This window comes from Mugil cephalus, chromosome 4 (genome assembly GCF_022458985.1).
Source record: "Mugil cephalus isolate CIBA_MC_2020 chromosome 4, CIBA_Mcephalus_1.1, whole genome shotgun sequence".
Lineage (NCBI taxonomy): Eukaryota > Metazoa > Chordata > Actinopteri > Mugiliformes > Mugilidae > Mugil > Mugil cephalus.
The window spans coordinates 16,346,640-16,374,507 of record NC_061773.1 but is presented as its reverse complement, the minus strand read 5'-3'; the positions used below and the strand labels follow the sequence as shown (position 1 = coordinate 16,374,507).

General features: G+C 41.1%; 2 protein-coding genes and 1 long non-coding RNA gene across 3 annotated transcripts; 1 reads left to right on the top strand and 2 right to left on the bottom strand.

The window, feature by feature from the left end:
• Positions 1–1,026: 1,026 nt before the first annotated feature.
• On the bottom strand, positions 1,027–10,896 carry tgm8 (transglutaminase 8). The gene is made up of 15 exons (XM_047582375.1): positions 10,789–10,896; positions 7,705–7,875; positions 6,560–6,814; positions 6,342–6,460; positions 6,085–6,213; positions 5,384–5,561; positions 4,900–5,035; positions 4,401–4,510; positions 4,029–4,144; positions 3,799–3,925; positions 3,404–3,618; positions 2,995–3,169; positions 2,727–2,890; positions 2,132–2,265; positions 1,027–1,617 (listed from the first exon to the last, which is right to left on the bottom strand). The coding sequence occupies exons 1-15, from the start codon at positions 10,811–10,813 to the stop codon at positions 1,470–1,472; spliced, it is 2,202 nt and encodes a 733-aa protein (XP_047438331.1). The 5' UTR covers positions 10,814–10,896; the 3' UTR covers positions 1,027–1,469.
• Positions 10,897–13,291: 2,395 nt separating this feature from the next.
• ccndbp1 (cyclin D-type binding-protein 1) lies at positions 13,292–22,418 on the bottom strand. Its single transcript, XM_047584219.1, has 11 exons — positions 22,229–22,418; positions 19,829–19,888; positions 19,532–19,611; positions 19,255–19,336; positions 18,513–18,609; positions 17,156–17,229; positions 15,861–15,937; positions 15,301–15,560; positions 15,127–15,187; positions 14,402–14,448; positions 13,292–13,713 (listed from the first exon to the last, which is right to left on the bottom strand). The coding sequence occupies exons 1-11, from the start codon at positions 22,314–22,316 to the stop codon at positions 13,605–13,607; spliced, it is 1,035 nt and encodes a 344-aa protein (XP_047440175.1). The 5' UTR covers positions 22,317–22,418; the 3' UTR covers positions 13,292–13,604.
• LOC125007398 lies at positions 15,494–17,334 on the top strand. The gene is made up of 2 exons (XR_007112680.1): positions 15,494–15,629; positions 17,146–17,334. It is a non-coding gene; the product is annotated as an uncharacterized LOC125007398 (long non-coding RNA).
• Positions 22,419–27,868: the final 5,450 nt, after the last annotated feature.

Below are 27,868 nucleotides of genomic sequence, written 5' to 3'. Positions count from 1 at the left end.
CAGGACAGTGATATTAGACTGTGTTTATGCTCACTATACATCCACTTGCTAATGAAAATGAAAACGTGACTGTGCTTTACTAGTGGATTCATGAACTTTGCATAAATGGTCTTAATAAGCCTGAATTGATTCAGTTCACTTTACAGCCACAAGGAGGCACTTCAACACCAAATCAAAAGCTGTATTTTTGCACTTATGTCACTCCACTTAAGAGCATTACACAGACGTCTAGGTATGACATTTTTTTGTAGGCGGCTGCATACTCAGTCATGTCAGTCATTCCTCCGCCTATCCCCAGGAATAAGATAATGTCAAGACAAATCAAATGTGCGTTCAGGTTTTTTTTGTTTTTTGTTTTGTCTACACCAGGTTCAGCTGCATTCTTCCGTGTTATTACTTTGACAGGAGATTCTGGGAATAGTTTGTCCATGAAGTGTTACCAACACATTAAATGTACTGCTGACTAATTCTGGTGGTTTTAATTATGGTATTATTTGTTTAATCTGCGTCGGTTTTGCCAGATTGACATTTGACAAGTTGCCCTTTATCTATAACCAACCTCATTTATCCAGTACATCCTGCACTGAGTTGAAAATCATTGGTGCTTGACAGTGCTGACAAAAAGAAACTAGTTTAGCCAGTGCGTTCATTGGAAATTTGGTATGTAGTTGTAAAAATGAAGCAGCTTTCCAGGTGAGTGATCGGTACTTAATTTAGTGATGTATGTTCTGTTTAACAAACCTGAACTGCAAGCAGTTTGAGAAGTTCTGGTGTCATTTTCTTTATTTGTTTTGAACAAGTTAACACACAAGCTAAAATCAGAGGAAGAAGGCTAGCCTTGCTCCCATGGTTGGGTTGTTGCATTTCCTTGAGTTGAACACTAGGGGCATTATTTGAGAGAAAGTTGCATGAACATGAGGCGTTACACAAAAATTTGTTGAGAAGGTCGTCAACCTTTCAAAATAATTTTCTGGTTAATGACAAACTGTAAAATACGTGTAAGAATAAATACAGAACAATTCAACGTCAAGGTTGGAGCAAATATATATTACATATTTTGTAGGTAACAGTGCAATACATTCAGACACACTTCAACGCCAATTTAAGACTAATATTTGCCAACATACATGGACAAACATCATAAAAGTGGCAGCAGCAAAAAAAAAAATGACACTTTAGCAAGAAAGCTGCTAGTTCTGATTCAAGTTCATAGTGCTCGGAGCTTTTCTAAACCCTGTTTCTACCAAGTTTATACTCGAAATCCCTCAATAAAGTCAAAGTGGAGTAAAGTAAATTAAAAGTACACATGTTATAGTGGTCACAGTAGAGAAATGATTCTGGGAGTGTACCCAAAGCATATAGGATATCTCACACTGAGTAAAGGCTGACAATAAAGGTTTCTTCATTTACCATATATAGTGTATTCATTTGTGGAATGTTAAGCATCCAACATCTTGTTTCGCGAGTACTTATATTCTGACATTGACAACGCAGCTGGCCTTGATGTCTCTGAAGGCGGAGCAGTCAAAGTCGGCCAGCAGCGTCCTCTCTCCGCTCTTGTAGGGAGTAAAAGGCAACTGGATCCGCACCCTGGTGTTTGGCTTCAGGTCCGGAAGTCTGCAGGTAAAGCAAATTTTGGTTACACTTTACCATTCGCAGTCACGCTTTGCTTTGTGCGCAAAATTAGTACATGTCCCCCTGAATGCAGGACGAGTCATCAAGATGTTAAATTCATTTTCCAATTAGAAACTCTAAAATACAATTTAGAATACACATATAATTTAATACCCCCTACGATACCTCGGCATAATGATAACATACATGGTGTGGGAGTTTAGAAACCCTCAGGGTACATAAGCACAATTGAAACTGAAAAATTTGATTTTGTGTTTTCCATTATGGAAACATTTCTGGATATCCAGCACTAATCAAAATCAATAAGTCCGATGGAAAATGCTCAATACACATACAGTAGTTTTATTAATTTTAACATAAAGTCAAGAATGTACACAAAATATTAAGGAATAATGTTCTGCACTCTCGTAACTTGTGACTATTGTTGCCACTTTTAAATAACCTTAAAAAACGTTAAATTCTAAGTTCCCTCCTGGTTACGTTAGAAGCAACTCACGTGTATTGCATCTCATCTTGGAAGAGACCACTTCCAGAGAGAGTCAGAGTGCACTCCTTCAGGACCTGGTTGATAGGGTTTGTGAAAACCACCTCCACGGTTGACTCGCAGTATATTTTGTTCCAAGTGGAAACCTGTAACACACACACACACACACACTTTACTGTTTGCGCACTCAACACAACAACTAAGAAAGATGTTCTGCAGAAAAACAAGGAGCAAACACTTCAAAATATGAGGAGGATAAATTGCTGACTTTTCATTTAGCGCTTCCATCAAGTTCTAATTTGATCAATACACAACTTTCCCATGAGTTCAGTTTTGCACGTTATGTTTAGTGCTAATCTGCAAACATTAGCATGCTAACACACTAAACTAATATTGTGATGTTTTTGTGATGGTTTTAATAACCATGCTAACACCTCCATTGTGAGTTAGCATGCAGACTTTAGCATGATTTTACGACTACTTCACAAAAACACTGGACTTTGAGGCTGTGGGAAGGAGATACCACCACCAAGCGCTGTAGCTTTTGCTTTTAAGAAAGTCAGTTGACGGAAGGACAGAGAAAGACATGAGAGTGGGTTGCACTGACGTTGATGGACATCGAGGGATTCTTCAGCACGACGTCCTTCACACCCAGGTATGTGTTATTCGGCTTCTGCTTGTCTGTGACCAGGGCTGAAATCGTCATGCTCTCGCATTCCACCATGTGCTTGTGGTAGGCCGAGAATGGCACCAGGATGGGGATGCACAGCTCTGTGGAGACGGAGATATTTAGTGGTGAAGGCTACGTTCAGGTAATTTAGGTTCAATGTCTGCATTTGAGCAACAGCGGCGTTTCGGTCCAGAAGAAGGGTCACCTTTGCCAGGCTGCAGCGTCTCCTCCCTTGTATTGGTCTGGATGTTGGCTGCCGGGGAGCGGTTGTACCTCATGGCCTGGACGCTGACGTTGACGGACACCGGCCTGGGAGCCTTGCTCTCGCTGCTCAGCAGCAGATTCAGTTTCACATCCTCTGTGTTTATCAGCTTGGACACCTGAAGAGCGACAGGACAAGAAGTGAATCATTCAGTCATTTCTGATATGATTAAGTAATATTAATAATATACTGTATAGCAGAAACCAGCGTTTGTGAAAGACTTTTGCAGTAGTGTCACTAATCAAAAACATCCTTTTTACTGAGGATACGCCCCATCACTTTTATAGTTTATGGTTGGTTGGTTGGTTATGATTTATGGTTTATCATCCCTTTTGTGGCCCCTGTGACGTACCTCTTGAAACCGTATGGTCACAGGTGGCAGCGGAACGACGATCTCTGGAACCACTTCTTCTGTGTCTTCCGTCAGCTTGTTCACGCCCTCTCCTCCGTACTGGTCATCGGCGCCCGCGCTTCCATTCACTTCTCCGTTGTTAATGCTTTCCACCATGTCACTGGTGTGAACTCTCGTAAGGGCATATTTAAACACAGTCCTCTCCTTCTCCGTTCCTGTAACGATGGTTGACACCAAAAGAATAAACCACTATCTCTGGTCTGTTATTAAACCTATAAAGAGTGGATGTAGATCAGGATCGTTCTCAACTACATGTAACGTCAAATAAACTGAAGAGTCTGAAGAGTGGCAACAAGTCTTTAAATTAAATGACACCTGAAGTTTATGTGCCTCACCTTCTGCATACTTGTAGGTGTTAGTGATGTCCACCCTCCGATTGGAGCCCACAGCCTTGGTGGAGATGTTGTGTCCGACTCTCGTGGTGTCAGAGTAAATTTTCACCTTTGACCCGTCAGCTTTGATCTGACAAGACACACAACAACCAAAAGACAATAATTTATAGCGCTTTTCTAAAAAAAAATTCCTAATATTGATTCAGTTAAAGGCTCCAGCTCCATTCACTCACCATCCAGTCAATGCAGTCGGCGTTGACCTCAGCGAAGACGAACGGCACGTCGTACTTCAGATGGGTTTCTCCGTTGAGGACGGCGGAGACCGGAGCTGGGCCGCAGCAGTACACACCTGCAGGCCGAGACGCAAAACAGTTAATAAAAATCTGCACTAACAACGACGCTAAACATGCAGAATGAATTTCAACTGATTTAAATTAGCTGCGAAAGCACGTTTTGTGTTCACTCCAGTTAAAATATTAGCAGTGAAATCAAACTTTTACTATTTATGATAAGTAAATCTATGCAGGCAAATGTCAGCATGAACTGGAAGGACGAGAAGCAGGTCATCGGAGAGGTAAGGAAAACATTCATGGGGTCTTTTGTACCATCGCTCTTCTCCTGCGGTGTTGGATCCACAACTTGCCAGCCGTCGTACTTGCCATCCTTCGCCAGGTCTGGACGCCTCATCCAGCCCTCCACCCAGACGTGGTAGTTCCTTAAATACAACACAACAGTAAGTCAGGCTCCGGAGGAGAACCGATTTAGAAAGAAGCTCTGTATGTTCTGTACCGCTGGAGCAAAAGCTTCATCTGCTCGCTGTAGATCAGAGTCACCCTCTACTTTCCTCTAATATTCATCAGTTTAAAAACAGCAACATGCTTACTACAGCACTGGAAGCTTTATTTAACAATGATGAATACTGTGTATGTGCACTACATGCCATTTTAATCTGTTCCATCTGTTATGTGCCTTAGTTTTTATATTTATATTTATTTAAAAAAAAAATGAAGACATGTAAATTAAAACTGCTTGGATTAAAGTTATTTTACACTTGTGAACACTTGTGACCACGTAAAAGCAGCAGCTGAATGGTTCGTGTCTCACCAAATGCTGTCATTGCTCTCCTTCTCCCTGACTCCGTAGTCAGCGTGGTAGACGTCGATGATCAGGTTCTTGTTGTTGTCGTGAGCTGAGTGGTAGTTGGTGACCACACGGCAAGGGATTCCCAGCAGACGCATCACTGCAAGCAAACACGGCTTTGCGTCAGAGAGCTGCTGCTTCTCATCAACCACTCAGACCAGCTAGCGAGTTATATTTCACACCACAAGAATTTGACTGTTATTAACAGATTTAAACTACAACACCCAGAAATCACCCATGGGAATCAATTCAAATTCAAAATATTTCAACATGTCATTTTGAGGGAATAAGTTTAGACTAAAACTAAAGTAGGATGCTTCTATAGCTAATATTTAGCTTTTTATTCTTATGAAAGTTGCCATTTTACCACTGATTAAACCAAACTAATTGTTCCTGTTTCGGGTGTAACTCCAGATGTAAGGTGAGGAGCTGCAGAGTCTGGCGTTACCTGAGCACATGACGCCAGCGAACACCCAGCACTGTCCATATTTGACTGGATGGCAGCCGCTGTCGTACCAGCGCTTCAGGATGGCATGACTGCCGCTCCAGTGTGAGGGAAGCTTTCCGCCGAAATATGAACCTGACCAGCGACCCTCCACGACGCCGCTGTCATCCTGGGTATTTATCTGGAGGAAGGAAAAAAAAAGGAGAGAGAGAGAGAAAGAAAATTTATATTTGGATCTAATAATTCGTGGTGAAGGGGAATAACCTTTATCTGTGACTTGTTCTCAAGTTCTCAAAATTATAAACATATTGGACATGTACTTATTATTTTATTATAAACATAATTATTATACTTTCGTATTGTGTAACATTTTTCCTATATATACAATATTACATATCTGTGAGGTGCAAAAGTAAAGTTAATTTCTAGGCCATGCATCCACTTTAATGACAATAACAACTGTTTAGATGTTTCACCCCAAAACATCAACCTCATGGTGGCCCTTTAAAAAAAAAAAAAAAAAAGCCAGCGGAATACCAAATCTTGTAGGGTTCATCTTCAAGGAATTACAAATGGCTCCACCAAATTTCATGACAATGCATCCAATAATTGTTGAGATATTTTTGTAAAACGCTTGTGGACTTGCTTTCCGCTATCAACGGCCTGTGAATTAATGCATTCAGAACACTCAGAGTGGGACGTACCATGGCGCTGATCACGCGGCTGACATAGATGGGATTGCAGCGAGCAGAGACGTCATCAGCTGGGTCTCTCAGGTGTTTGTGGTTGAGGTCCAACAACTTCAGGCAAATCTCCACCATGTCACTCTCAAACTGGACAGGAAGATCAAAGCTGCTCTTAAACTGTATCTTCCTCAATGTGGCAGTATTCAAACGCAGTAGTTGCTGCAAGTGTTTGTACTTTTGATCTGGTCAATGGGGTTTAAATATATTGTTCATACCTGTGCATAGTCCCAGCTCATAGGAGTGATGTAGCTTCCACTTCCTTTATAGATTATTCCCTGTTCGTTCATCACATACTCCTGTCTCTGCTCCTCGTCAGCCAGAGACACCCAGTCATCTACAAAGAAAGTTAACAAACACAAATAGAGCTACATGAATATACCTAAATATAGACTTGACATATGTAAAAAGTTGGGCAGATTGATGATGAACCTACCAGGACACCAGGGGTTGAAGAGGACCACCATATTTTTCAGCAGTATTTCGTCATCCTTGTGTTTCACAGACAAGACGTACTTTCCTACGGGAGCATCAGCCGGTGGGGTGATCAACAGAGTCACGGATCCCGTCCTCCCGGGTGTGCTCGTCTGAAAGGATGCCTTCCACACCGCCTTTGCTGACTGTGAACGCCTCACAAAGTCGGGGAGGCCAAAGCGTGACATTGTCCCAATGTTCTCAGATGGGTGTTCTCCTGCAGAGATGAAGATAAGATGATGATTTATGAGTTAGTCAGGTGGTGATTTATATCTTCATCCACATATTCAGTTTTCATTTACTGGACCTTTCATTCATTGGGCAGTGACCGTAATGAACTTCATATCCATACCGTCAGTTTGTCAACCATATACAGTTTTCTCCATTTCTTCATAAAATACTCAAAACATCAGTGGATTTTCACACAAGTCATGAAAGTAGACAAAAAGAACTCATTCAAACAAACAACACTGAAATATTATAATTGTGTGTGAGCTTTCTGAAGACCACAGGAAATCTCATCAGGCTGGAAAAGGTTACAAACCGTCTCTAAACAGTTTGGAATCCGCTGTCAGACATACTTTGACATACTGTGTTGGCCAGGTCTTCCTTATAAATCATGGATCTCCATGGGACTAAACAGGTTAAACATGGGTTAAAAACTAACTAACTAACATGGTGTGCATGGCAGAGTGACAAGGACATAGACACTGCTCTCCAAAGAGAACATTTATGTCTGCAGTTTGCTAGATGTCGTGTGAACAAGCCCAAAGGCAGAGGAAAATGTTTTGTGGACAGATGAGACCAAAGTAGAAGAGTTTGATTTTAGGAGCAGCTAAGTCAAAGTCAGGTCCTGTTGTAGAAGGACCTGAAGCAAACAGTTCATGTGAGGAAACCCACCAACATCTCAGAAACTGAAACTGTTCTGTTTTGATTAATGGACTAAAATCCCTCACGGCTGTAGAAGATGAGTGACCAGCAGTTACCTGAAACATTTAGTTGCCGTCATTGGTGCATAAAGAGGTCAACACCAGCTGCTGAAAACTTTGGTTAACTTACGGTGTTTTGGCTTCAAAGATCACAAGCAGAAGACTGAAAGAAACTAACCTGTTGATGCAGTGAAGGTGAACAGGTGGAGTTCAGGGTTGAAAGACTCCTTCAGTTTAAGGGTCAGGATGAAGGATTGTCCTCGCCTAACAATCAGCTGATCCTGCGACAGCTTGCTGGTGCGGTGTTGAGTGTTGTTGGTCACACAGTGGAGGTCCACACCAACAAAAACTAAAAGAAGACAATAACATTAGGCAGTAATATTTATTATAACACCCCATTACAAAAAGAAAACCTCACGGGGAGGAATCTCCGTAAAGGTCTTTATTCATGACACTATAAATGATGCATAGATTTACATGGTCATTGGTTTTGTATAAAAGCACATATAACGTGTATGAATGAAATAAATCACCAAAGTGTGATTTATATTTCCTTTGTGGTTGTAAGAATGATGTACAAGTGGTGCTTAACATAACATAATTACTGTATTCAGTTGTTGCCCATTTGTCATGGAAATTGTCTCCCAGACAACTTGGCAATAACACCAAACTCTGGTGTATGACGTATGCTTTAAATCTCTAGAAAGGTCTAGTAAGGGATTAAGATTTGTCGAAGTCAAGAATAAACTTTTAAATATACTGAAATACAGAAAACTGAAAACATTTACACAGTCATTTACACATTGTTCCTAAGTCATGCTCATATTGCGGTACAACAGCGGGACCGCTTTCACTTTTCAGCCAAAATGAGACCATTTTCACCCTGAATGCGTGCACATATGTTGATTTGCTGGTTACACGAGCCCCATGTTTTAATTCCAGAGCGTGCTCAGACTCATTTACAGAGCCCTGGTCCTTAAACTTATTCATAGAGAACTTGCACCTCAACTGCTGTCAAGCAATTTAGAGGCAGAAAATATGGGTAGGGCAGAATGGGGATTACATATGTAAACATGCGTGAGCAGAGTATAAAATGATGGAGTTACTGAGCCATGTTGCAAGAGTCCAATGTGACCTGTGTTTCACCTTAAATTCTCTAGACAAAAACCTGGGAAAGTGTCATTCTTAATAAAAACCTGTTGTTTTCTGACACACTTTGTTAGTTTTTACTAAGCAGGCACATATTGTGTTTTCTACACATGATGTAGAAACCTGATCAGGATGATTCGACACACACAACACGTGTTAAATCACATGGCTATTTCATCATCTCTTCTTCGCGCCTAATTCCTTAAAACTAACAAGTAACTCCGACTCTCCTGCTAACTAGGCTAGGCTCAGTGAGTGTGAAGCGTCCTTATGCTAGGTGATGTGTGCTACCAATTGTCAAGCACAGACGCAAAGGTATTGAAAAAATCTATTTATCCATCGTCTTGATATAGCTTTTTATGTAAATTATTATGTCACTATACAATGCTAAATAGTAGCTACATACATTTTCCCTGTTCACTGGTTTTAGTTTGCCTGGCTAATTTAATATGGCAACTTTATAAGCATTTTATTTAGCTATTAAATCGTAAAACGTGCAAGAAAGCAAAACCTGGCTAACAGTATTTTGTCATAGAGTTAAGGCAGAGACTGTGGTTGAAAATAGTGTAAGGCTTGTTTGTTAAATCACCAAAGATGTGTGTAGTTGGCATAGGGAGCTAACACAATGCTAAGTTCCTTTTAAACGTTGTTTGTTCCAAGAAAAGGACTCAGACCCAGTCCAGTTAAATGACTATGGCTCATTTAGCCCTGAAATGAATCGAGTCTTCGCTACCTAAAAAGGCTTCCAAGCCTAGGCAGCTACCTAGCCCTCACACACTACTTGTGTTAAAAGTATCATAAAACGTGTAGTCCTTATATCGACACATTAGACACAACTTGTGTTAATAAGAGAGCTCAACAGTGTGAATGCGGCAGTCAAACAAAAAGATCCCCGCTTCCCGCAACACAGGTGACACAGGACCCGTCACACACCTGAAATCACCATCAGTTAATCTTATATCATCAGATAAGGTCTTTATCACTTTTTCAGTAGCATTCTCACACTCTCTGACAGTCACAGCATTTGTAAAACACTTCAGCCAATCTCTTAAGGATAAGGTCTTACCTAAGATAAGACCCTATCCTTAAGAGATTGGCTTTTGTTGTTTTGGTTTTATTACCTAAATTCGACCAGCTTTAGCGCTAACTTTTTAGATTCGCGTGAAACAAACCGTAGTCAGACACCGTTTCAGTGAATGCTGTTCCAACAACGACGGACACAGTCGTCACCAGTCCGGGTGAGAAACATCTCTGCGACCTTTCGCCACAGCCGACAGGACCATGGACGAACCCTTTGGAAGTCACTTCTTCCGATTTGATTTTAACTTGAATTTGTCAGGCTAAGAGATGCTCTCAGTTGCGTGTCATTGAGTGTTGTCTGGCTTCAGTGAATTTCGGATTTAAATTTAACAAACACTATGTGAAAGATATTATTCCGACTCTTGAACCAGGCGAACTGTGAAGAGGTGATCAGCTACTTGGAGACGTAGCTGGAGAAGACAGATGGTTTGACAGAGGAGTAAAGTAAGCCGTCTAAAGCCCTTGTTGGAAAACTGGAGGCAGACTAATATATAATATCATCAATCTACAACACTGTATCTGGTTGATGCTGTGCAGCTAAAGCAGCGTTCATTAGAGGAATAAAATAGGAACTGGGGAAGCAACTCTGACATCTTCAAGAAACTCTGGCTCTCCACACTTCAGCTCATGGTTTTTGAATATACCATAACAAACATCTTGAATACACTTTAAAGTCAACATGAAAAGTACAAGCACTTTTCTTTTTTGTCATGTATGTGTTTAATCATGTACGGCAGCCGTTTGAGCCAAAAAATTTTATTCTATTAATATTCTACAAAAGCTGTTCAACAGCTTTCCTAGAAAACTGGAAGGGTGACTTGGACCATGTTATCTAAGATCATGAAATGTATTTTAGTAATTGTAAAGGACCTTAAACATGATTTGACGTGTTTGAACTGCCATCACTTACAAGTGCCAAAATGATGTTGTCAGAACACATTTCGTAACCACGCACAACATTAATTGTTACTTAGCCAGAGAGCCTCAAGGAACGAGGTGATAAAGTTAAATATGTAAAAGATGGTGTACTTACAAGATGGTTTCGCGTTGGCCGTCATTTTTCCAGAAGTTTTCGCCTTACGTGTAGACAGTTCACGCTCTGCAGTGCTCTCAGAAACTCACTGACAACTGGCGCAGAGTTCATGGATTTTAAAACGCTTGTCACGCCCATTTCACAATGATCTGTAATGCTGGTTAACCATTTAGTGGAATGTTAACCGCCGTCATTGACAAAGAATGGGGATTAAATCCTGTGACATTAAATCAATTTTCTCAGACTGTGTGAACATTCCTAGTTTATTAAACATGTTCACACGTGTACCATGTCAAAATCTGATACTGATTTCCGTGTGCAGATGTTTCCTCGGGTTAATTGTCACCGTAAATGTTGATCCTGATTCTGCTTCTTGTGCTTCAAAAAAAAGTGGACAAATAATATCTAAGCTAATATGTCATTTTTGCAGAAGAAGCTCATTTTAAGGTGTTTTGAATTCTGGACAATCTGATAAAAGAGCTCTATCTCGTCCTCTGGACTCAGCGTGGGTGAGAGGAGGACGTTGGCCAAACCATCAAACATCCTGCACAACCTCTCTCAGCCCCTGTATGAGACCGCTGGGACCTTCGGTAGACCCTTCAGCCAGATACTGCAGCTCCCACAGGTCAGGAAGGAGCTCCACCGGAGCACCTGTTGGCCAGAGGCCACAGTTATCTGTATCTGGATATCTGCCTCCTCTATCTACTTATCTTTGTATTACTTATCTCATGTAGATATGTTGTTGTTGTTGCTTTTCTAAAATGCGATAATATCTACAATACGATAAGCAATTGACTTGATATAGCCTGTTAATTTATCCTTAATGTATTTACTGTATAAACCAATCAGCCACAAGATTAAAACCACTGACAGAAGTAAATCCCATTATGACCATTTTGCGACAATTCAATGTTCCGCTGGGAAACCTTTGGACATTTGCGTGGATGTTACTCAGGCATGTAGCACCCACCTAGACCAAACCAGGTGCGCCCATCCCATCAGTGACACTCCTTGATGTCAGCAGCCACCCACAGCAGGATGCAGTCTGACACAGACACACACACACACACACACACAAAAACAGTTTAGGAACAACTAAACAAAAAGGAAAGAAAAACAGCACAGGGTGTTGGCCCAGCCTCTGAGTTCCCTCTGAATTTCCAAACTGATGAAGTATCTATGGGACAAGTCTGATTCACACAAGGAACAAGGAAGTCCAGCACCCATTAAGATGGTCATAATGATATGCCAATTAGCTTAAGTGACGGGGATTAATTGCAGCCAATCCATAGCAAAACACTATTAGAGTTGTGGCGTGATCATTAAAAAAACAATTAATTAATCTTGTGCTACTTTTTTTTTCCCATCAGCTGTGGCTGGTGATCACAAGACCAAAACATTCCTGACTCACAGCCTCCACCCACACTCATCTCACGCGCGCCTTCAACACAAATGACAGTTTAAAATGATACAATGACTGAGATAATCTTCTTCAGTGTCATCAGGTGTGTCAACAATTATCACCTAATGGAGAAGGCCACTACTCGTTCGTTTTTTCGAAATCATACGAGGGGGGCGGAAAAAAAAAAGGTCGTTCACTTTCCTTCTCATCAGTAAACGCCCCGCGGCAAACAGCAGTGAGATGCGTTGCAGACCGGGGGTCAGTCCGGTCCTGGTGTTTTGAAGATTTTTTTATTTTTTAACTTCACAAGTTTTACAATGAACCTGTTATCTTTGAGCGTTGTGTCAAGATGGACAAACCCTGTGACAAAACAGAGAGGATATGTGATACATATTGTTTCAAAGCGCAATGTGACAACTCAGATTGTCACCATTGTGGCACTGTCTGGTCTGACCCCACCTGTCTAAAGGCCAAAAATGTAAGTGTTGTCTGGGTGACGCAAAGCTACGGAGACAATGGGTTTATTTTTTTTATACCAAGCTGTAAACATGTTTATTTCTGCCCTACTTAACATGGACGTGTGAGCGGACTGGATCACCCTTGGACGTCGAGGAGCTGAATTTTACTGGCGTTTCAATGCTTGCTTCGTTTTTTTTGTTTTTTTTTTGGAAAATCACCTCCTCAGATTTCTTTACAACGCTTCAGCCGTGAACGTGAGTCAAGAAAACTGAATTCGGCGACAATGACTTGGATGTTGACGTACAGCATCTTGCCAGGCGTTCTCCTTTGCTAAAACATCCTCCTTAAAACAACTGCTCTGTTTTCCAGCTGATGTTGAAACAGCGTCAAGAATGTTGCAATTTATCTGGGTGATCGGTTTTGGAGGCGTTTGTTGTGCTGTTAAGCTGGACTGAATTAAAAGCGTTTCTGCCGTTTAGCCTGACCCGCTAAAACTGAAACCGTGAAAATGATAGAAACGTGTGTCGATACAAAAGTTCCGCTTAGTGCAGCGCCGTTAAATAAAAATGCATCGGTGTTCACTAGTTAACTGGCAATATAAACATCAGAAAAAATACATTAAAGCAGGACACAATGCAAAAGTGTTATTTCAGTATTTTAATAAACCAACTGTCTATGTAGCAACACTGTAGCAGGTGTCGTGTGTTTGGAGAGCAGGCGGCCGGTTGTTGTTATTGGACGTTAATGACATTCCACTGACATTACTACGCTTCCTCCAGCGGTGCAGCGCGCTGAAGGACACGAGACCTGCCTCTAATTATTTGTTCAATGTGTCTTAATTTTTATATACATAGTTCACACACATGTATGTCCACGCTGCAGCCATTCATTCCACATAAAAAAAAAAAGAAAGAAAAGAAAACAAAGCCAGACAGCAGATGCGCCGCTCCGGAGGCTAGCTGCCCTGCTCAATCAGCTCTTTGGCTTTCTGCAGGTTGTGTCCGACGGCTCCGTCTAAGAACTGGACCCAGGCCAACTCCGACTCTCCGCACACGTGGCTGGACCTGGAGGAGGAGGACGGAAAGGGTGTGATAACAGTGACATAAACCGGTGAGCGTTTTCTGTTTCGGTTATAGCGTTATAACGGGAGATGTTACGCGGGTCCTCATTCTGAAGCATCGAGGCGCGGACTCCTCTAGGTCTGTGATGGTGCATCTGTGGTACATGACTCTAAGACGTCAGCAGAAGATCCTTTGAGCCTTTAAAAGTCACGAGGTGGGGGTCTCTGTAGATTTGAGGGCCAAGTCAACACCTTTTTTTTGACCTTTTTTTAATTTGTTGTCTAGCCAATTGGGCCCTTGTCAAAGTTGCTTAAATCCTTACACCTGTCTGTTTGTCATCCTTCTGCCTGATATATCCAACCCACTTACGGGTGAAGACATCAGACATCAGTGTCAATCACGGTGTTATTGCATCACCAACAACATGTGTCGTAGGTGATGCAATGTCAGTTTCCATGTAACCTGTTCCCGATAAACAGCCGGGACAACAGAAAAAAATGACTTGGCATGGCCCCAGGAAATTCCACTCCCTTTTTTACTCAAACTTTCTCCAACACACCCAGCGATTTGTCAAAAACTGGCTCTTCAGCTTCACAGCTGACCCCACACATCGTCAGCTTCCCAGTTTTCCATCGCGTTCATCAAATTCAAGTCTGTACCGGTTTCCCCCCGGTTACAAAAGACAACTCACCTGACGATCTCCAGAACCTTCTTCAGGAGCACGGCCAGTTTAGACACCTGTAGAATAAACGGTGTGATCAAAAGGAAGCATTCGAGCCACTTTGTTTTATGGTAGCGTTAATCCGTCGACATTCAGCGAGGTAAAACCTGTTTTTGTGAATGTTTGAAAATGCGTTAAAAATCAGACACTGGAATCTCTCGCTTACAAAAGTATTCAAACCCTTAATCGGTAGTCGTTTAGAAAACGATTAAGCAGCCGTTACAGCTCTAATTCTTTCTGGCAGCTTGTGTCATTAATCCTGACAAACCCAGTCAGGATCCATCAGATCAGATGGGAACAATTCAGTATTTGTCTCATCGGGACAGAGAATAACAAAAATGAAGTAAAAAAGTTTTGAGTTTTCTTGAAGACATTTCACTGCGCAGCCAAATGTCTTTAGTTGAAGAAGAAGAAAAAAGAATACATTAAGTAAATAAAAATATATTAAGTTATGTGGTGCAATAAAAAGGAAAAACTTTGTGATTCTTTGTCACTTTACATTCAGCACATTTCGATGAGATATCTAAGTGTAATATGAGTAAACTGTCAAAAAAAGATACCACAGATGAGACAATACAACACAAAAATGCGTAGATTTGAGCAATAGTTAAAGATAGTTAACTTTGTGAAGGTCTGATCAAAGCAAACATCTCAACTTCCTGATGATATTTCATGAGAGGGTGCGTTTGTCTTACGTTGTTTTCTACGCCGCTGTAGTCCATAGGCGGGTAGAGGCAGAGGGCTAGATCGTCAACACTGAGGAGAAAACACAGATCTGTCAGATTTTTATTCTAGCTGCTGCAGTTGAGTCGCACCGCACGTCGACAACCATCTTCACCGGGCCAACGCAAGCTGAGCCGGTCTCCTACCCGGGGCTGATTTCCTTCGTGATGTCGGCCAAGTCGTCGAGCTGGGCCACGTTCTGAGGCGTGCCGACGTCCCCGTTGGCTTTGACGGCGGACGTCATCTTCCTGAGACACGCCGCGGACGCTTTCATGAGGCCCTGGCACGGGCCGATGACCTCCCGGTCCCTCTCCGACCAGTACGTGTCCTGGTTGCCCCGAGGATCGTCCCCGTCCAGGTCGTCGTCCAGCACGTCGTTGAACGGATCCTGGGCCTCGGACAGCGCCTGGTGGCGGGAGGTTATCCGACATTCAGCGCATCTCATAAGACCTGACATGTCTCTGCAAGAATGCCTGTAATTTTTTTTTTTTTTATATATTTTATTCATTGTTAACAAACCCCATGGAAATACGAGCAACTGCCGGAAGAAACACAGTCACATTTTTTTATTGTTTTGGCGGTTTTGTTTATCAAACCATGAAGTTGCGGTTAAATCTGGGCTTTGTGGGTATTAGCGGCCAGAAAAGGTTTAGGAATTGCAACATTTTATTTAACATGCATGATATGAGAACACAAATACACGTACCTGCTCTATTTCCTCTAAAGCGTCTTTTACAACACCGGTCTGAGAGGACAGAACCACCAGGACCGCTGCCTTATTATCTGCGGAACAGACACGTCTCTCATCAATTAATCTGTGTTTTTAGAAAACTTTATTCAAAACATCTCATGCGCGCTTTAAAAACTGATTACTGTCCATGTGCATCGCACCATCATTGCTGCTGATATATGGCACTACCGCCCCGGAAGGTTTCATACATCACATTTGATCTGTTTTATATATATTCTGCTTATTTTAAGGTGACACAATTTGAATATATATTATCAGAAACAACTAATGTTCACACAACAAAACCCTGGATTAGAAACTGATCGATAGAGATGTAGAAACAAGAAGGAGTCAGAGCAGCACCTAAAAACATCTGTGTTCAAAATTTTAAAGAAGAGAATTTAAAAAAATCTTTCGTGCATGTTTCTGATTGTGAAATCGGCGGAAAAGACGTTGAAACCGAACCCCTCACATAAAACCTGACATTCACAGAAGGCGAACGGGTGGCTGAGATTTCAAGAAGGTGAATCATTCCAACTCCATCATTTCCAGGAGTCATTGCTCAAATGACACGTTTGAGTGCATGTGAAATGCAATAACGCAATGCTCTGTGACGGCACATGACGATTTTAAGGCTATTATCTTATATGCAAATACATCGTCAGTGTCATGTCTAGAAGGTAATATCCCCCTAAAATGAGCAAAGTTATGATGTGGTCCCATAGTGAGCTTCCTTTTACACATTTTTATGTGACAGGCGACAGATGTGAAATGGGGTGTGAAAACGTGTGATCTGTCTCGTTTGGGGAATGTTGTTCATCTTGGAGGGGGGATAAATACTTGTCAGAGAAGACTTCTTCAAGCTACAAAGTCAAGATATAAATCAGTTGCTGTTGCTGCATGTGTACATGAACATATTTAGCTCAGGTCAACCCTCCCCTTTTTAAACCTGCACAAACTGGAGCACACTGTTCCAGTTTTGTCATCTATCCATTGTCGGTGTAAACGTTGACTTTTTACTGAAAGTCAGTTTAACACATTTTACACTGGCTCTTTTAGAGGTTTCTAATGTTGAAAACGTGATGATTCATTGTCATTTCACTTAACTATCACTTAAAACAAGTCTTAATCAGTTTTAATTACAGGGTATTTTCTGTTGTGTGACTGTTAAACGTTGTGTGGTTTTGATGAAAGAAAGTAGGCTTCTAACATTAGTATTTCTACTTCTATAACTTGATTTTCTAACTTTTGGTCTTCACAGGTAAACTGACCTCGAGGCAGCTGGGCGAACCGTTCGCAGGCTGACCACACGCCTCCTGTGGACGTCAGCTGTTCCTGGCTCAGACTAGAGGAAACGAGAGGACAGAAAAAAGAAGTCTGAGCATGCCAGAAAGTTTACTGTAGAGCTGCAAGATGTGAGAAAAATAAATAAGTAAATTAATCTAACAAATCTGTTTTTTGCACTAATAATGCAAAACCAGTCATTTAATATAAAAATTTCTCATCTTTCAAACGTTCAGTGCCTGTTATTGTTGATGTGGTGCAGCCTTCGCTTGAGTGAACTCCGTGTATTTCATTTTGTGATCGTTCAGTAGGTGTGGAATCAAGATGATCTCTTTCCATGACATTGCCAAACATCCACATTACACAATCTCCTCTCATTATTTTTCTTGGCAAGTTGATGCAACCTCCAGTACAACAGACGGGGATGACGCTCTGACGTTACAGGGATGTGGTTTCGGTGTAGGGAAGAACTAAAATAAATAAGTTGAAAAAAGACTTGGAGCCCGACCCAGATACGATCATTTAAAAAGACAAGTCCAATCAAGTCGCATTGGATGCAAATACGTAAGATTTAAAATACGCGAGGAAGGAAGTAGAAGGCTCAATGAAAACTCGACTGACTGTGATAATGTTATTGTTCACGGGACAACTTATAATAATTTGCGATTTGTGAAAGGAAAACTGACTTTAACTCAGAGTTACTCAATTAATACACAAAAACTTTAAAGAGGGTGGGCAGAATTCTGTGATAGCAGTATGTCGACCCATAGACTGTATAAATATGGAACAGCTCCTCAAAAGTGAAGCTAAAGCAAGTAGAGCTCCCCCTGGTGGCTGGCTGCAGTACAGGTCATAAGCTCCACCCCCTCGACGTTAGTAGATGGGACTTTAAATTAAAACGCTAAAATACAGTCAAATACTTTTTTTTTTTAAGAGTGGTTTCTGACATTTTAGGTATCTAATATAATTTTTAACTTTTGTTTAAGTTTTGTTTTAGTTAGTTATTCGACGTTATAGAAACAGAATAATAAAAATAAGTACAGTGTACTTACTTATACATATATATATAAATAAAGCAAAAAAAAAAAACTGCTGAAACTAAGTCAAACAGTCTTCAGGCCTCTGAGGAAGCTGCTTGGATGAGTGGCAGAATGTCTTCAAGTAACTCTACTTTTGTTTGTATATATCATAACATGGAAGACTGAGAACCTTCCCAGGCATAAAACAAATTGATTTGAGTGATTCAACACAACAGCTGACTAAAAAAAAAAAAAAAAAAAAAAATCAGACATATTTATTATTTTCTATTCTCCTGTGGCTCTGGATCAGAACATCGATTTTCACCTTTGTAGCGGCGAGTTCAGGATAACCTCCACCAACTGACAGACTTCCTCCAGCACCTCCACTGTAGCATTTCTGACCTGCCGGCGAAGACTCATCCCTGAGACACAGAGAGGACAATGAGACAAGCTGAAGTTTAGGAGAAAAAACTTTGTATAAATCTGTTGTAATCTAATAATTTAAGTCTCACTTCAGTCATTTTATTTTTAATGCTGGCAAGACTTTAAAGGACAAATATTATACCTTGACAATGTTCGAAAACTTGAAATCTAATAGAAGAAAAACTTTTGCAAGACTGAATCCAAATTCAATACAAACTTGGATGTTTTGAACATCTCTACGGTTCTACCAGTGTGTATGTGTGTGTGTGTGTTTGTTTTCCAGGAACGAGACAACCCTATTAACTTTTATCTAATGCATCTCTTTGTTGCAACCATTGCACGCAATGTACCGTTTAATGCAACTGAACTGAAACACGCCTGAATCATTTTACTTTCTCAGGTACGATGCCGCTCCCTCGAAAATAAAATGTAGCCGCCCTTCAACTAGCCAAACACTGATCTCAAAAACTCTGGAGCACCATCTAGTGGCCTGAAAAAGCAATTTATTTATTCCAAAAACTTAAATTCACATTTGCCATTCATAATATGATTTCTGCCCAGAATATCCCAATGAGTTGACACATTTAGCTTCTGGTAGACTGATGAAAGCTTTTTCAGAAACTGTGTTGGTTACAGGTTGTTACCTTGGCTCTTAGGTAGCCAGTAATACACTGTAGACAGAGTGAGGATGCTCTTCATCATGGACTCCGACAACTTCTCTGTATCCTGCAGAGAGTGGAGGAAAAACCGACACACTGACTTATTATTTAGCTTTAAAACACATCTAGAAGCTCTGTAACGTCACGATCAGGAAACTTGGCCGAGAGTGCGAGCCTTTCTATAGGTGGCCCAAACTGACCTTAAACTGTTTTGTATTTTCAGTTCAATAAAGCAGCACAATGATTAGAGTAATGATCTGACCTGTTGTGAAGGCAGAGGTGGTTTGGAGAAGGCCAGGCTGAGTTTGGTGGCTTCCTGAGACACTGGCTTCACTGCCTGGTCTGAGGACAAACGAGACAGTTATGTACATCATATTAGAGGTCTAAATAAAAGATGGCAATTTAATTTTTATAACATTATGATCTCTTTGAAATAAGCACATCTAAATGACTGCTGCTGATGCTTTTTAACTGACATGATCTATTGTTAAATTAATGCGTACACTTGCTGAATACACAAAAAGAAGTCATTAAAAAAAGTCTATCTCATATACTCAACTCAGAGTGTCCCAGAAGTTTGAGAGGTTGAACGCCCCATCGGACTCATTTGATTCTCCATCTACAGTGGAAAATAAGCATTCAGTTAGGAAAAGATACAGGTTTCATTTCATTATTAATCATTTTTTGTTTCTTTAAAGACAAATTAATTGTACAAGTTCTTTTATTCCATTCCCTTTTAAGCTCTACACAAACCTTTTGATGTTATCTGTCGTGCAATGTGCACTTTACCGAAAAAAAAAAAAAAGAAAAAGTCATAAATTCCTTTTTTAAATTTCTGGATATTTATCAACTCAACATCTAATGATGACAAAAGTATTTTCTAGTTTGAGTTTTTTTTTTTGAATAAATTAAATAAAGGTAGAGGAAAACACTAAATAGCCTCTCCTACTGAAAGGCAACTGCTCAAAATTCTTCTTCTTATCACTATTACAAATCCAGGGTCATTTTGTATCTAACGACTGGCTCCGGGTGCAGTTTGATAAGGTCATCAATCGCGTGCCAGGAAATGTCTCAGGACCCCACAAGCAGCAGCAGAAGCGCGCAGCAGCACAACCCGGGCATTATGTTATATGTTTTCACCATCAGTGGAAAAACCGATAACGATATGAACAGATATTACAAAAATAGGCTAATATCAGCCCATATTATCGGTTAGCCGATATTATTGGACATCACTACTCAGGACCCATTCCTTCCAGAGGCCGGATGTCATTGCCGCTTTAATCAGACGTCCATTCTGCTCTCACTAACCTGGTGAGTAGAGACACCTACGTCAGGCTGCTCCAGCCAGTTGTTTAATACAACTGAACCTCAGACTTTAGTCAACAAACTGCTGCTGCTTGGATTACCACTGTCCCTGCGCAACTAGGCACTGGATTTTCTAAGACACAGGCCACAGACCATAAGAATCCACGGCTTCACCTCTTCCACCACCACCCTCAACACCGGCTCTCCCCAAGGCGTCCTCAGCCCCCTCCTCTACACTCTGCTCACATATGACTGCTCCGCCCAGGCAGTCGTATAGTGAAGTTTGAGGATGATGCGACGAGTCAGCGTAAAGACAGGAGGTGGAGGACCTGATAGATTCGTGCAGGGATAACAACCTCTGAGTTAATGTGGCGAAAACAAAGGAGATGGTGGTGGACTTCAGGAGAGGTGACCACGTTCACTCCCCCCTTTACATCAAGGGAGAACCTGTAGAGATGGTCCACAGCATCAAGTACCTGGGGGTCTACATGTCAAGGGACTTCAAGTGGACCACAAACACAGAGAGCGTGGTCAAGAAGGTCCACCTCTATTTCCTGAGGCAGGCTCAATTGAGCCCTGCTGTCCTCGCAGCCTCCTACAGGTGTGTGGTGGAGAATACTCCGACCTCCTCCATCACCTCCTGGTACAGGAACTGCTCTGCTGTGGACAGGAAGGCCCTGCAGCGGGTGGTTTGAACAGCACAGAAAATCACTCACTACCCACTCCACAGAGGACATTTACACCAGCTGGTGCAGGATCAGAGCAGCCCGCACCGTGCGTGACTTCGCCACCCAGCAAATAGACTATTCAGCCTCCTCCCCTCAGGCAAAAGACTCAGATGCATCAGAGCCAAAATATCAAGGCTCCATCAGACTCCATCAGAACAATATGCTAAAGATCTGACATGGCCCCGCCATCTACTGCTCCATGCACTGCATTTGCCACATATTTATTTATTTTTATATTCTTTGTGTATGTATGCTTCTGGCCATGAAAAACCCTTGGACCTTGGTCTTTAGACCTTGAACCACGTAGTTAGCAGTTAGCAGCTGCTCTGCGTAGCGCTTTTGGTGATTGTAATGACTTGACAAATTTAAGTATTTCATATTTAAAGAAATAAATGCAGGGGGTGATGCAATGAAATATTATTTTTGTAGGTATATAGTAGCTTAGTTGCACATATAAGAAACACTCTTAAAAAACACGAGTAAAAAGAAAAAGAAAGATAAAATAAGAGTAAAATAATTAAACTCTAGCTAGCTATAGTTATAGTTATGGCTAGCTATAGCGTAATGTGTGTCATATTCATAATTTATTAAACAAATCGTTCAAAAATAAACTTGAGCAAACTTCAAGCTCGGTCATTTTGTACATAAATTCAATCATCAGTTATTCTAGTACAAATTATGAAAGGTGTCAGTAGTGATACCGAGGGTGTTTCCAATGTTTTATCAGCCCTCTTTAGTATTAGTTTGGTTGAACATATTTAACGTTAACGTTAAACACCTTCAGTTAGCGTACAGAAATGAAACTGTCTCGTTAAATCGTTAACGTTAAACTCAAAAACAAAGTCGATGCTAATGTTAGCACCTTTAGCGAGCATGTGCCTCGGTGGTTAGCGGCGGTGCTAATAGTGCTCGTATTTATTTACCTCTGACTCGATCTCTGATGCACTGGAGGGAGTTCAATAGATTCTGCAAAGACACGGTCACATCCCCACTACAATTGTCGGCACTCATGTCACTGATGTTTGCTGACAGCTTTTAGCCCAAGTGGCACTACACGCGTGTTGTGGAACTGCAGAGGTGCTCTCTGTGTTGTTGCCCCGGGGACAATAATAAACGACGCAACAGTGCCACCGGAAAGACCAAAAAAACGTTGTTATACAATTAAAAGGTGCAACTTTATACAAAATTGTTAATTACCTAAGACATAAATAACTGAGCAACGTATCAGAGGTATATTAACATAACATCAACATACAATTAACAAAACAGCAATATTATTTCATTTAGATATGCATTAAATATAGAGCAATATATACACACACACGCACACACATACATACATACATCCACACATACATAATTAATTTTGCTGAAGACAAACAAAACAACGCAATAACAATCAACATTTCAAGACTGCTTATGCACAATTTAAGTCAAGTGTTTCAGTGTATTGTTCCTAAGTAGTTGTTATTTTATGTTTAAACCAAAACACATTATTATTGCTTGTTCATATCTATATCTGTATAGATATATATAGCCCTGCATAAAAAAATCATTCAAGATACAGTGCCTAAAATTAATTTCACACTACAATAAAATGTTATCTCATGATCTAAAACAACGGATGTTTAGAATATTAAAAAAAATGGTTAAAATATGTCAGATAAAAGTGTAAATATAATATATACAGTTAATAAATAAGATAAACTATTTAGAGTTAAAAGATAAAGATATAAATATAGGTCTTTATGTTCATTAAGTTTATAAAATATCTGTGTTGTAGGAGAAAAGGGGATCTTAAGAAGCGTGCGACCTAACCCGTTACCTGTCAATCATTTCATTGATTACATCACCTGTGTTGCCTTTTGGTTGTTCAAAGTCACGAGCCAATCAGAGTAAAGTCGCTGTGTGAGGAGCGGGACTTTGTGGCGCAGGTGTGCGGACGCTATGGACTAGACAGCTCAGATGGAAGCATTGTGGCGTGCGGAGCATTTATTCATGGAGGTCGACTACTCGTTGGTTTAATATAAACTTCTATGTGACCTACAAGAGGTGAATATGAAGTGTATGCCTGTTATAGTGTGATGAGACTGGATGGTTTAACGCGGTTAGCTACATGCTAGTTCGGTGTTAATGCATTCATGTATTCTCGAATCTAAACTAAGCTAATGCTAATTCGACAAAAGATAGCGTGTGATATTGTGGCTCAGTTGGAACAATGTGCCTTAAGGAGACCGACGTTGGAGAAGGAGAGAAGTTGAGACGCTTTCCGACGGACGGCCCGCCCTGCTGTTTGACTTCTTCCCAGTGACTTCAGTCAGCCATTGCCCGCGTGGTGATTGAACTGCCATTGCCACTACCCTCGTGAGACTACCATCGCTTGTTCCCTGACACAAACTAATCTCCCTTTTGGATTCGTGAGTACTAACATGCATGTGTTTTGTTTTCCAATGCTCAGTTATGAGTGAAGCGGCCAAAAACACCGTTTTTAGGCCCCACCGTACCCCAGCATCGATAAACAGGCCTGCAACGGGTTTAATATCAGTTAATGGTATTATTCACTACTCACTGAAAAGACACGCATCGCCACCTAGTGTGGAGGAGGAGAACAATTATTCGATTTTCTTGCGCTGCATGTAAACTGGGACAAGGACTGTAGTGAGAAAGTTGAATATTGAGCATAACTCAAAATTAAGCTCTGCATGTAAACGCACTGAGTAAGTAATGTCTAAAAGTCCCAAATCTTTGGCTGCAGTCACTCCATAGACTGAATATAGTATATATAATATTGAAACTGGCTAGCGATCTCCGCTAGTGCTTTCCCTTTCACCATTTCACTGTGCACAAGACGCGCATCAGCATGATGGCAAATTTCGGGAAAAAGTGCGTGGTACATTATTTCTATTAAGTCTAGTATTACTTGGCCTATCAGTTTAAAAACGTATATATAGTTTGAAGTAAGCATTTTCTAAAAAAGGTGAAACAAGCAGTCTGTCACAGCTTGAGCTGATCAACTGGTGTAAAGAAGAGTCAGCGTATGTAAAACATGGCCTCCTGTTATATGGAGCTATAGAAGCAAGGACTATCAAATCTTAGGGAAAAGTTACAGTTAGGGGAAAAATATTTCACCCTTAACAGCAATTGCTGATGGTGCTATGTGTCTGTCGTGAAGAGATAGACCCCTATAAAAATGCCTGTTAGTGGTGGAAGTGGTTGGAAAGCTGTCTACTACAGAGCCTCAGCTTGATACATTTGAAGACGGATTACTCGCGTTTCTACGGCGTGAAGGGAGAACCTTAAAGGACATCTCAGGTGTATGTAGCGTTTTGTTTTAGAACAATGCTTTTCTTTTTAGAACATGTTACGTTTCCCTCCCAAACAAAATCACAAACTGAGGTTGCAAAGGGGAAACTAAGAAATAATGGAACTAGGTCTTTTGGGGTTTAAAAGGCAATGGAGTCAAACTTAAACGCCCATTAAATCTATCAAAAGGATGGATGAACAAAGAAAGGTCCAAAAACAAGGAGTCATTGGGAGAAGGAATTTCTGTTTTGATGTCAGGGGAAAATAAACCTTAACAAAATAAAGATGCCACACCAACACACACACAACCAAGAGAGCAAACTGATGGTGTTTACCCTCTGGTGTCACTCACACAACTAGTGATGGGCAGATGAGGCCTCATTGGGTGTATGGCACATTTCCCAAACTGTGTCGACACTGTTGCTGTATCACTCAATGGCGACATCTGCTGGATTTAAAAAGTAATTGCAGGCAACTTCAATAAAAACTGGAAACAGACTGAACAAGGTTCATTCACACATTTTTATTTAGAAACATCAGCTGCGTTAACATCTTTGGGCCAAGGCGATTGCGCCGCTTACAAACCATTTCTCCTGCTTTTGAGAACACCCTTTTCACAGGGCACTGATGATGACGGCGTACAAGGTAGGGTAATTTAGTCTTTGCGATTTCCAGTATTGTAGTGGATCCTGTGATCTTGGTGTGTTCTCCTCGGAGATGTATCTTTGTACCTCGATAATGGCATCGGTGGTGACATTTGAATTGGCCTTGCTCTCCTTGACTTCCATGTCCAGCTGGTGCCACAGGTTGTCACCTGAGGAAAAAATAAAATGCATCTGTGTTCCTAATTCATTGTATTCACATAGAGTGATTTGCATGAACATTAAAATACAAATGAACACAATTAAGAATCATGACATACCTGGACTGGAAGCAGATGGTTGAGTTGAAGGTCCAGCTTGGGCATCTTCCATTTCTGCCGCACACTCTGATTTTAGTCTTTTCACTGCATCATTGGCTTTTGACGCACTTAAGAATGCCATCGTCTTGAACCGAGGGTCCAGCAGTGTTGGTATTGTCATTACACTTAATGACTCCAGGTTGCACAGAGTTTCTAGCAGTCTTCTTTTCAGGTTTTCCACAAGATTAATTGCGGTTTCCGTGGTTACATTTAATGCATTGCGTTGCAGTGAGTGGTGCAACATTTTGAGCATTGGGATTACTTTTGATCAGACAGACAGCTCCACTGTCGCTTGATTAAATGGAGCAAGCACACGGAGTGTCTCCTCTATGATTTTATAATCATTTGTAGTGAGCTGAGGTATATCACTTTTTAAAGAGGCTAGGGATACCAACACCGACTCCTTCTGTTCCGCCATGCGTTCCAGCATTAAATACGTGCTGTTCCATCTAGTTGACACCTCATTCATTAATTTCTGGACTTGTGCCAGTTTCTCTTTGGCTGTAGTACTGGTTCTAAAGTATGTTACAATATGCCTTGTTTTATTTCGGATATCAGTGAGTGTCTCAATTTGGTCACATGATTTTCGAACTGTTAAATTTAAAGAATGCGCTATGCAAATCGTGTGCCTGATTTGGAGCTTTTTGACACATGCAACCATGTTTGCAGCCGCATCTGTGACAAGACATGTCACTTTCTCTGCTATGGCCCACTCCTGCATTAAGTTTTTCTTTACTTGGGCCATATTTTCAGCAGTGTGCTGCTGAGGGAAGTGTTCCACTCCCAACATTGATGTACACAGTGTATGGTTCTCACTGTCGACATAGTGACAGGTCACAGCCAGGTAAGCCTCCATGTTCATGGATGTCCACATGTCAGCTGTTAGGCTGACTGCAACTGCACTCTTCAGTTCTTTTTTAACTTGCTCCTTTTTCTTCTCATACCTCTGGCTAATCATGGTCTTGATAGCCTAAAATTAATAACACAAGTGGAGTAGATTAATGAATGAAATCACATAACATGCATATACTTTGTTAACATGTATAACACCCATTCATCAGTTTGTTTCACGTACCTTTCTGCTTGGCAGAACACATGAGGGCTCAAGGAGTTGGACCAGCTCTCGGAACCCCTCGTCTTCCACAAGGCTAAGCGGCTGACAGTCTGTAATGATCATATTCATTATAGCCTCATCAATCGCCTGCTTTCTGGAAACACCAGGGCTGATCACGGGAGTATTAGCTCGTTCTTCCTTCTCACGCCGGCCACGGTAATGCCTCAGCATTGTGGAAGTGCTCCGGTTACAGTAAGACAGCACCTGGGAGCAAATCCTACATTTCACCTACAATAGAAATAAAAGTTAATCCATGTAAACTAATTAAAATATTCTTCAGAAAGAAATTGGAATAACCCGACAGAAGAATGATCAATAGTGGAAACGAGAACGGAATAATAATTTACCTTATTCTCCGTGATAAGATCAAAATGATCCCACACGGGAGAAAACTTCCTCTTCCTTGGTTGATCCATAGTTTTCGATGACGAGCCAAAAACCAATGCAAAGCAAACAACACAAACTATCTCCATCCAACAAAACCCACAAACGTGTCGATACATTTTCTGTTTATAAATACAATTTGGCGCGTTCACAACCAAACGACACAGGAACTGTATCGGTCACGTGGTTTTCCTTAAAGAGATACGCGCACCGACACGGGGCTTCGCCTTGTTTGCTCGGCGCATGCGCCGAGGTTTCACAGTCGTCAGACCCATCACTAGAAAATAAACCTCCTTAACAAAATAAAGATGCCACACACAACCAAGAGCAAACTGATGGTGTTTACCCTCTGGTGTCACTCACACAACTGAGCTGCTGGACCCAGCCTGCTTTTATAACCCAAGCAGGCTGATGGGCTGCAGCTGTGCAACGAGTGCAGGTGCACTCAATCCAGGTGGATCAGGCAGGGGTGGAGCTTCCAACCTACCTCTACCCATAACCCATTACAAGCTTTTTCAAACATGCTTTGATTTATCCCAAGAGACTTAAAGAATATTTCTGTTGAATCAAAATGCATGTCAGTTAGTGAATGCAGATTTCACTTTCTTTATTATGTCACTTGCATTTGCATTTTCATCCTCAACATTTGAATCCTCAGTATTTACATTTCTTGTGATGTAAGTACAGCTTGACGGTGGACGTGGGAAATTAAACCTGCACACTGTGTTTTTCTTCTGGCAAGTCTTGGAGTGTCTTGTGCTGTGTTTCTGCACGCTGTTCACAACCTCACACAGCTCTGCA